This window comes from Diospyros lotus, chromosome 3 (assembly GCF_014633365.1).
Source record: "Diospyros lotus cultivar Yz01 chromosome 3, ASM1463336v1, whole genome shotgun sequence".
Taxonomy (NCBI): Eukaryota; Viridiplantae; Streptophyta; class Magnoliopsida; order Ericales; family Ebenaceae; genus Diospyros; species Diospyros lotus.
Window position 1 is genome coordinate 38,203,704 of NC_068340.1, and position 10,986 is coordinate 38,214,689.

The 10,986-nt window shown below is 38.3% G+C and overlaps 1 protein-coding gene and 1 pseudogene across 1 annotated transcript; both read left to right on the forward strand.

The window, feature by feature from the left end:
* Positions 1-805: 805 nt before the first annotated feature.
* Positions 806-2,175, forward strand: LOC127796986 (uncharacterized; annotated as a pseudogene).
* A 1,409-nt stretch (positions 2,176-3,584) lies between these two features.
* On the forward strand, positions 3,585-5,524 carry LOC127797910 (uncharacterized). The gene is made up of 2 exons (XM_052331108.1): positions 3,585-3,779; positions 4,762-5,524. Exons 1-2 carry the CDS (start codon positions 3,630-3,632, stop codon positions 5,404-5,406), a joined length of 795 nt encoding a protein of 264 aa, XP_052187068.1. The 5' UTR covers positions 3,585-3,629; the 3' UTR covers positions 5,407-5,524.
* Positions 5,525-10,986: the final 5,462 nt, after the last annotated feature.

A 10,986-nucleotide genomic window follows, 5' to 3' on the forward strand; every position in this document is an offset into this window, starting at 1 on the left:
ATATATTATTTTTCACTTGGTATAAAAAAATATTATTTTGGATGCCATATCACGAAGCCCCCAGTCGTGGTTTGTTGGAATGATTACAAGTGTAGAATATTTGTTCAATTGGCCCAAAATATATTATTATTATTATTATTATATACTTTTAGAAAAAATGAATAATAAATTTAATATTTTACAAAATAATCCAATGCTATTTCCAATCTCATAAAAAGATCTTATAATACCCAGCAAAGTAATTTTTTATGGTTCAAAAAATTAAAATAATACTCACAATTACTCAAAACTCTACATTAAATAAAACAAAGGCCTCGTCCCGCCCTATTTTAAAATTAAAATATTAACTAACATCACACTTTAACTATGAGTAATGTTAGGAGAAATGTTAGGTATCATCAATTATGTATCATATTTTTATTAAAAAAATAATGACATGATACTTTTACTTTCAACCAATAAAAAAAAATGCATCATAACTTCTAAACATTACTCCTATAATCACTTAAATAAGTTCAGTTGACCTCGTCCTCTCAATTGCTTTGCTCCAGCTTGTCTTATAAGAGTTTTATTATAGGGATAGAAAATTTCATCGAAAGACTTACAAAATAGAGTCGAAAATATCAAAATACTCTAACTTAAAATATAAATTTGCAAGGAATGCCACTACCCAGCCTTCGCATCTCTCTTCTCTCCCTTCTCCCATGGTCGCACGACCGCCGACCCCTACGCTGTCGCCTCACCTGGCCACCATCGCATCGTCGCCTCGCTGCCATCGCTTCGTCTATCATCGTTGCATCCTCCGATGGTCGGCAAGGTGATGACAATGACACGGCGAGGTGAAGGCAGTAGCGTCAGGGGTCGACGGTCGCGCGACCATGGGAGAAGGGAGAGAGGGGAAGGTTGAGCAAGGGCATTTGGGTCTTTTCGACCCCATTCAGTAAGCCTGCTTGTAAGCTCGTTGGACAAAATAGAATAATCCGTCTTATAAATAGATGAAGGATTAATTTGGAGCGATACGAGAGAGAGAGAGAGAGAGAGGGATGGCAAAGTTGTTTCTGATGCAAGCAAAGCATTAAGTGGATGGGCAGCCAAGTTATCCGACGGAGCTTTTCCAATTCATCGCTTCCAAAAATGCCATTCAACGTTCGCTTGTCCATGACGATTGGACAAGTGGATACGGGAAATATATACAAAATAAAAAATCAAATACAAAGCGAAATTGTCAAATGTCATAATAAGTTTTCATTTTCCTGAAAAAAATGAAAATTGAATTCAAAAAAATAAATATTATTCCCTAACTTTAATTCATTTGAGTTAATAAGGGCTTCGAGTGACTCAAAGGGGTTCCCAAAAGTTTGGTAGAGGCTGCCAAATGGGTCAGCCCGTTGGCAGTCATGGAGTGGGTCGGGCTGGGCCTTCACAGGCTCAGCTAGGTGGGTCGGGTCCATGTGAACATGATGAGTCGGCCTAATCTTCCCTACATTTATACCAAAACCTCAACAAAATATAATATAATACAAGTAATGATAATAGCCCAATATCATTCTCTCTAGTTGGCAGAGATCTATAAAAATGTGATAGCGAGCGATGCCAGTCAGAAGCAACTTGATTTTGCACCCAAGCTCCCCATTGTGTGCTGCCGATGCACTCCTCCCACCATGTCAATGGTCGAGCTCAAACCCAACATTGCAGCTGAGGCCAGCCTTGACCTTGTCACCGTTACTCAAGCTTTGTACTGGTTCAACCTACCCATCTTCTACCAGCAAGTCAAACGGTTGCTCAAGCCACCCCACGGAGTGATGGCAGCATGGGGCTACACCATACCTCAAATCAATGACAACTTTGACGCCATCTTTTTACTCCATTGATTGCGGTCCTTTTTGGATACACGGGGATTGATTTCCCATTTGAGCCTGTGGATGGAGTCGACCACACTGGGCCATTTGAGTTTGCTTATGAAAGGTTGATGAATTTGGACAATCTTTTGTTGTTCATAAAGTCATGGTCACCTATCAACTAGCAAAAGAGAAGGGGGTTGAGCTCTTGCCAGATGATGTGATCAACAATTTCAAGCGCACTTGGAGTGAAGATGGCAATGATATTAAGGTAGTCAAGTTTCCAATTCACTTGAGGATTGGAAGAGTTGGAAGTTTGATCCAGAATGAATGTTAGTTACAATTGTGATTCGAAATTTAAATTTGATTGAGATTAGGACTCCTAATTCGATTATAATTATAATTTTAAATTTAATTATGATTAAAATATTAGTCAAATTCAATTTTAAGTTGAATTTATTTCATTTGAAAGAATATTCTCATAAATCATGTTTTGATCAAGATATGATTTGTTGTATACATTTATATTTATAGATGATTTTAGATCTATAAATAGATGTTCAATGTCCAAAAATTAGTTACGGTTATATCATTTTTGTTATAACAATATTTGTTTAGTAATATTTTATGTGTCACAATATCACTTTTATACTAGTAATTATTTATTTAATGATATTTTATTTTTCTACTTGTAATTTTTTTTAATTTGAGTTTTTCACGAAAATTTTTATGTTCGTGTAAATATTATAGTTTAATAGTGGTTTATTCTAGATTCAATTTCGTAATAATGTTATTGACTAACTTGAGGCATCTGATCTCTGCCATTCAAGTCCCTTTTAAAATTATTTAAGCAAGTTGAATTTCAAGTTTAAAGTATCTAACCTGTTTATAAAAAAAAAAATTGTATTGTATGAGATTTTTTTTGTCATATTATCTGTATTATTTAAAATTTAAATATATAATGAAACTAATGTTACATATTCTACAAAAATTTGTGTTTATTTTACATAAATGAGCTAAATTTAAGCTAAACCTTCAATTCAATAATATTCTAAATAAACAAACTAAACTTCAATAATCTCAGTCTCAAAAAATTTGCAGCCTGACACGATCAAATGATTTATTAGAATAGAAGAAGGTTTTGAATTAAAATTTACAGAATTTTCAAACCCTATTAAGGTTTAAAAAAAATAATAATTTTGTGACTTACAAAAAAAAAAGAAAAAATTAATTTTGTGAACCTATTTTGAAAAAATTACAATTAAAGATTTTTTTGACGGTATGATGTGTATTGTTTAATATTAAAATAACTAATTTTAAATGCTGTACATTCATGAGTTTGAAATCAAGTTTTAAATTTAAAATTTATAAAAAAAAAAAAAATCATATGAAAATCTCATAGTGCACATTTAATATAACTTGAACTCACGAATTGAACCTCAGTTTTAAACTTACTTGCTCAAGTTCAATATATAACACTTTAAACAAATAAAAAATTTAAATATTTTTTTTTTATAAATGTAGCCGCCATTCCCATTATGGCTATATTTTGAAATTAAGAATCATTATCCAGAAATATTATGTCAAAGTTAGCTAATTCTTTGTCTGTTGGGAGAGCCGTGGCCAAATTGGTTCCAAATTAGACGAGGCAGTCAAGGACAAGTAAGCTACCACGTAATGCATGACGCATTGCGTTGCTTCCTCTGAACCAATAATCTCTCACTGCTTTACAAATAGCTAGTGGGATCCGAAGCGAAACCAAACGGAGAGAGAGAAGAGAGAGAGAGGGAGATGGCAGAGTTGTTCTTGAGGCAAGGGAAGCATTACGCGGCCGGGCGGCCAAGTTATCCAGCGGAGCTTTTCCGATTCATCGCATCCAAAACGCCGTGCCACGACCTTGCATGGGATGTCGCCACTGGTACCGGTCAAGCCGCTTCATCGGTGAGCCTGATCTCCCCTTCACTCTACTTTCGATGATGACGTCCAAATGTCTTAAGAGTCTTAGTTTGAAAAATGGAAGACTAATGGGTCGTGATATTATTATTATTATTATTATTATTATTCACATGCCCAAAAGGTCTATTTTGGGAGTGTTAATATCACCGCCCAGGACAAATTATTTTTTACAAAATTAAAAGGGAATCCCCTAGGGTACATTCCCAATCTGGTGTCTCCTTTGACAATCTCAAATAACTCTTCCAGTGATTGTCCATCCTTGATGAAGAGTGGATTTACTACGGTTTAAGGTGAGAAAAGAAAAATAAAAAGAAAACAAAAATTGTCATACATTAATTACAATAAGTTGGATAAAAGCTCAATTCGGTCTGACTTTTTTTAGAGATTTATCATTTTATTTCATAAAATTTTTTCTCAACTTAATAAATTGATCGGCTTTTACTATTTCATTAAAGAATTGTTAGTCATAGGGTTAAATTAAACAACTCACTTTGTAAAATATATGGGTGTATTTGAAAAAAAAAAAAAAGTTCAAGAGTTGATTTGAACAGAAAAAAGGTTGGGAGGTTAGCCCCTAAATTTTTGTTTTTGGCTCAAATACACCTAGCTCCATAATTTACGAATAATTTTAGTCTAACCCTACATTATAAAGGACTAAAAAAAAAAAAGAGTTTAGAGGCTAAAATAACATATGGTGAAAAATAGAAGGTCCAAATTAAACTTTTATCCTAATAAGTTTTCATGTTTTTTGAAATGAATTGAGGATTGACTACAAAAATAAAAGTTTTGAACCCTCTCAAACTAGAAATTTTATTTTTTTTAGTTTTACAAAAACCCAATTAGAAGCTATTTTCTATTTTTGATTCAAAATAGTAAAACTGAACTACAAAATCAAAAAGGAAAATCCTACCATACAAGACCATATATAAGATTACTGATGATATTACCCCATCATATATGTTTCTAGTTAGCTGGAATCTATAAGAATGTGATAGCTAGCGATGCCAGCCAGAAGCAACTTGATTTTGCGCCCAAGCTCCCTAACGTGCGCTACCAATGCACTCCTCCCACCATGTCCACGGCCGAGCTCAACACCTACATTGCAGCCGAGGGAAGCCTTGATCTTGTAACCATAGCTCAAGCCATGCACTGGTTCGATCTTCCTATTTTTTACCAGCAAGTCAAACGGTTGCTCAAGCCATCCCATGGAATCTTGGCTGCATGGTGCTACACCATGCCTGAAATCAATGACGGCTTCGACGCCATCTTCCGACAATTTTACTTGGTCGATTGTTCTCCTTTTTGCAATAGCGCACGTGAGCTTGTGGATAACAAATACACGACGATTGATTTTCCATTTGAGCCTGTGGATGGAACCGATCACACGGGGCCTTTTGAGTTTGCTTCTGAGAAGTTGATGGATTTGGACAACTTCTTGACATTCATAAGGTCATGGTCAGCGTATCAGATTGCAAAAGAAAAAGGGATTGAGTTATTGACGGATGATCTGATCAACAATTTCAAGCGCGCTTGGAGTGAAGATGGCAATGATCGTAAGGTGCTAAAGTTTCCAATTCACTTGAGGATTGGAAAAGTTACAAGTTTGAACTAGCTAGAGTGATTGATTAAATGCTAGCTACTTGGAATTGAATCATGTTTTTTGTGTGCTCGTAAGAAATGGACTATAATTTCTTTATAGTTAATAAACCTTTGTTGTTATATTTTGATGACATGTGTTTAATGGGAAATGGTTGTGGTGTGTAGATGGCACCAATGACACGAGCAACTGTCCGTAATTCCTAGTCGAGAAATGCTGGCCGAGAGGCCATAAGGAGGGGGCTTGAGTGTTATAAAGACATCCAAAGTCATTTAATTGGGTGAGAACTAGCTGGTGGTTGCCAAGTGGATGCCGAAGCGGCCAACTGGTTGAAAGCATTCATAGATTTGCACCCTCCAACGTTCAAATGACAGCTGGATGCTGATTCGAGCATAGCAGAGTATTGGGTTGAAGATGTTTATCAGTTGTTAGAATACATGGATTATCCTAAAGACCAATGGGTGAGATGCGCCACTTTTATATTCACCGAACAGGTCAGGGTATGGTGGTGATCGATAGCTGAGATGCTAAGAGAGCGGAATGCTCAGTTGGCGACTGTCGATGAGCAAGTACAACTGATAAGTTGGGAATAGTTTAGGGAAGCGTTTAACGAGAAGTATTATCCTCACGATTGGCAGATTCAAAAGAAACAAATTTCATGGAACTCAAGCAACAGTCTCACCTAACGGTGTCACAGTATGAAAATGAATTTGTGAAGTTGTTGAAATATATTCCAACTTATATGTTGTCAGAGGTTGATAAGATAGAGCGATTTATGCAAGGGTTATGTCCGGAGGTACATCGAGGGATGAACTACGTTGAGGCCCATACTTTTCGTGAAGCTGTGGCTAGGGCCGTGAATATTGAAAAGAGACTAATGAATTATGGGGAGATCACTCGAGCAAAGGAACCGTCCAATGAAGGGCTAAAGAAAGTTGTGCCAAAGTAGGAATATCAGTTTACTCGCCCGGGGGCAGGTAAATTTAAGAAGGAATTAAGAGCATGCCCCAAATGTCATAAACCTTATCGATGGAATCTTCCCTGCAGAATTCTCAGAGCCACCAAGGAGTGCTATCACTGTGGTGAGATGGGACATATTGTCCGAAATTGTTCGAAATGGTTAGAGACGAACACTGTTAAGATAGAGGGGTTTAGAGGAAACCAATAGTATGCTTTAATTGCAATACACCAGGGCACATAACTTCCTGGTGTCTCTAACGTGGAAAGACTGGACCGCCGAGATCAACCAGGGAAGAAGCACGAGCGGCAACTAAGAGGGTGTTCAATCTGACCAAAGTGGACGCGACAGCAAACCCACAAGTGATTGAAGGTACGTTTCTTGTTCAAGATATATGTATGCATACATTGATAGACTTAGGAGCCAACCACTCATTTATATCATATGCCGCAGTAAAATGTGCAGAATTAAGCACCAAAGAGTCCATTGTACCTATGAGTGTGCAAACCCAAATGGGAACTTGGTTTTGTTCACAACGGATAATGCCAGAGTGTCCAATTACGATAAGGGAAACCATATTTCTAGTGGACTTGAACTTGTTGGAGATCCAAGATTTCGATATTATACTAAGAATGGATTTCCTATCCCAAAACCAAGCTCAGCTGGACTGCGGGAAATGAGCAGTCAAACTAATTGGACCTGATAAACAGATTGTAAAATTTGTCGGGACCCAAGTAGGGAAACCCTTGAAAATTGTATCTGCATTAAGAGTTAAAAAATGTCTAGAAAAAAGGGCCCTGGGGTACGCAATGTAGGTGGTGACTAATGGAAAAGCATAGAGAAAATGTGAGGATGTTGAAATTGTAAGGGAGTACCTGGATGTATTCCCAAAGGATTTGCCGAGTCTACCACCTAACAGAGAAATTGAGTTTGCCATTGGCTTACCTCCTGAAGCTCAATCTCGACCGATATCTATCCCTCTATATAGATTGGCCCCAGCAGAACTGCGAGAGCTTAAGGTTCAATTGCAAGATTTACTAGAAAAGGGTTTTATTCGCCCCAATATATCGCCCTGGGGTACACCTGTATTGTTTGTATGAAAGAAAGATGGTAGTCTGAGAATGTGCATTGACTATCGTGCTCTAAATAAGGTTACAATAAAGAATAAGTACCCTTTGCCCCGGATTGATGACCTATTTGATTAGTTACACGGAGCTCGGATTTTCTCCAAAATTGATTTACGATCAGGGTATTATCAATTGAGAATAAAAGATGAGGATATTCCCAAAATCGCGTTTCGGTCACGATATAGCTATTATGAATATATGGTAATGCCATTTGGTTTAACTAATGCGCTAGCAGCTTTTATGGATCTTATGAATTGGACGTTCCAACCTTATCTGGATAAATTTATTATCGTATTTATTGACGATATATTGGTATACTCGTCCAATGAGGAGGCTCACCAAGAACACTTGAGAATTACTTTGTTGACACTGAAGGAGCACAAGCTCTATGTCAAATTTAGCAAATGTGATTTCTGGTTGAAGGAAGTTGCTTTCTTGGGGCACATAATTTCAGGATAAGGCATATCTATGGACCCTACCAAGGTGGAAGCGGTAAAAGAATGGCCATAACCTACTACTGTCTCTGAAATTAGAAGTTTTCTTGGTTTGGCGGGGTATTATCGAAAATTTGTTGAGAAATTATCGAGTATTGCTGCCCCGTTAACTCAATTGACCCAAAAAGGAACCAAGTTTGTCTGGGATGAATCTTGTGAAAAAGCTTTCCAGGAGCTCAAGTGTAGGTTAACCGAAGCACCAATATTGGCTATACCTGAAGGGTCTGAAGGATATGAGGCGTACTCCGATGCCTCGGGAATAGGGTTAGGGTGCGTACTAATGCAACATGGTAAGGTAATTGCATATGGATGTAGATAATTGTGCCCCCATGAAAAGAATTACCTGGTACACGACATGGAATTGGCAGTTGTGGTACATGCCTTAAAGTTGTGGCAGCATTACTTATACGGAGAAAAAATCGTTATATATGTGGACCATCAGAGTCTAAAGTATATTTTCACTCAACGAGATTTAAATCTTCGACAACGTCAGTGGATGGAGCTCCTAAAAGATTATGCTTATACCATCCATTACCGCCCAGGACGAGCAAATATGGTAGCAGATGGATTGAGTCGGAAAGGCATTGCATCAGGGGTATGCTTGGCTATCTGTTTACATGCCTTAACTGAAAAGTTCGCAAATTTAACCATCAAGGCAGAACCACAAGGCGATACAACAATTGTGGCACAGATGCGATTACAAGTTGATATGTGGGATAAGATTAAACTTGCTACGGCTTATGAGAGGAATTTGGAACAATGGATAGATGAGAATGGGCTACCCAAGCAGCCAGAATTTGAGTATCGTAATGGAATACTCCGAATGAATGGGCGGGTGTACGTGCTAGCCTTGGGGAAGCTACAATAAGAGATTCTAAATGAGGCACATCGACACCCTATACAGCACACCCCGGAGCTACCAAGATATATCGTGATCTTCGGGAAGTGTATTGGTGGCCAGGAATGAAGAAAGACGTAGCAGAGTTCGTAAGAGCATGTGACACCTGTCAACGGGTAAAAGCTGAACATCAAAAACCATCAGGAAGCTTGCAACCTTTGGAGATCCCGGAATGGAAATGGGAGCATGTAACAACCGATTTCATCATGGGTTTACCCCGGACCATGAGGAAGGCGGATGCTATATGGGTTGTGGTGGACCGACTAACAAAGTTGGCACATTTCTTACCTATAAGGAGCACTATAGGTGTTGAACAACTTGCCCAACTCTATATCTAGGAAATTGTTCGCTTGCACGAAGTTCCTGGGAGCATCGTATTAAATAGGGATAGTCGATTCATGTCAAACTTTTGGAAAGATGTGCAAGAAGAACTTGGAACCCATATGAATTTTAGCACAGCCTATCACCCTCGAACAGACGGTCAAACCAAACGGGTTAATCAGATTTTGGAAGACATGCTTCGGGCTTGTGTGCAAGATTTTGGAGGCAATTGGGACGAATATCTAAGTTTGGTAGAATTTGCTTATATTAATTGCTATCAAGAAAGCATAAGAATGGCCTCATATAAAGCGTTGTATGGACGATGGTGTCGATCACTGGTGTGCTGGCTCGAAGTAGAGGAGAAATAGTTTACCCGGACAGATCTTGTGGAGAAAGCAACACAACAGATAGATATAGTTCATAAGAACATGAAAGCGGTCCAAAACCGACAGAAAAAGTACGCAGATCGCTGGACCCAACCTTTGGAGTTTACGGAAGGAAATCAGGTGTACCTTCGAGCTACCCCAATACGCCCAGTATTTAGACATTAACGAAGGGGAAAATTGGGACATCGGTATTTGGGACCGTATCGAATCAAAGGTCGAGTTGGACCACTTGCCTACTGTCTGGAGTTGTTAGAGGCATTAATTGGACTGCATGATGTATTTCATGTTTCCCAGTTACGGAAGCATATATATAATCTGAACATGGAAGTGCGCGCTGAGGATGTTGAACTTCAACCTAATATGACATTCGAGGTTCAACCTGTATGAGTGCTGGAATGCGAGGACCGCCAATTAAGACATAGAACTCTACCTATGGTAAATGTGCAGTGAAGTCAACATTCGGAGCGAGAAGCGACCTGGGAAATGAAAGAAGAAATGCGTGAGAAATATCCTTACCTGTTTGATAGTCATAGTTAATGTTGAGGATCTATGTATGATAGAATAAAGTGTACAAAATTTCGAGGATGAAATTTCATAAGAAGGGGAGACTGTAACACCCTAGACTTTGAAAAAAATAATTAATTATTGGATTTATGGTGATTTGTGTATGATTATTGGTTAATTGTGAGGTTGGGATGAATTATTTATGGTTTATTAAAGAATTGTGATTATGAGGATTTAATTATGATTTATTGAATAGTTGTGGAGTGGGGAAAAATTAATAAAGAATGGGTATTTAATGCATTTTGGCAGGGGAAGGCAAGAAGTGGTTTAAATATAAATGGAAGTAATTAATTCATTGAGGGAGCAGCCAGCCCAGCTAGTCGCTCACGTGAGGGGCCAACTGGGCGACCTGGGATCAAGTGGGAGGGGCAGCGCGTGGGAGAGAGGAAGGGTGGAATTTTTTCCACCTATTTGGAGTGCCAAACGACGTCGTTTCGAGGCGCTAGGCGGCACCCATGCACGCGGGTGCGCGCGGCCAGGTGCACTAGTCGTGCGCCCTAGGCCGCGTTGCGTGGCATGGCCATGCGCCACTTTCCCCCTCTCTCTTGCTGCCACGTGGCAACGTTTGAGGGCTTATTCCAGCCCAAATTCTTCACCTCTTTTGTCGATTTCTCCTCCCTCACTCGCCTATAAATAACAGTGTTTTCACTGCTGTTAAATGCTGTAAATTTTAACACGCCGAAACTCTGCCCGTGGATATACGCGAGGTATAAAAAAATTTTAAATTTATTTAATAGCGTTAATTGGGAATTAATCACATGTTTAGCTATATTATTTAGTAATGTAACGACGATAATTAAAATTAACTACACATTTAATTAAATTATTTTATTTTATAAATTGAATA

Excerpts from the sequence above, each read along its gene's own strand:
- LOC127797910 (XM_052331108.1), top strand. The coding sequence starts at position 3,630 with ATGGCAGAGTTGTTCTTGAGGCAAGGGAAGCATTACGCGGCCGGGCGG. Across the intron at positions 3,780-4,761 it reads CCGGTCAAGCCGCTTCATCG|TTAGCTGGAATCTATAAGAA; the intron begins GTGAGCCTGATC and ends ATATGTTTCTAG.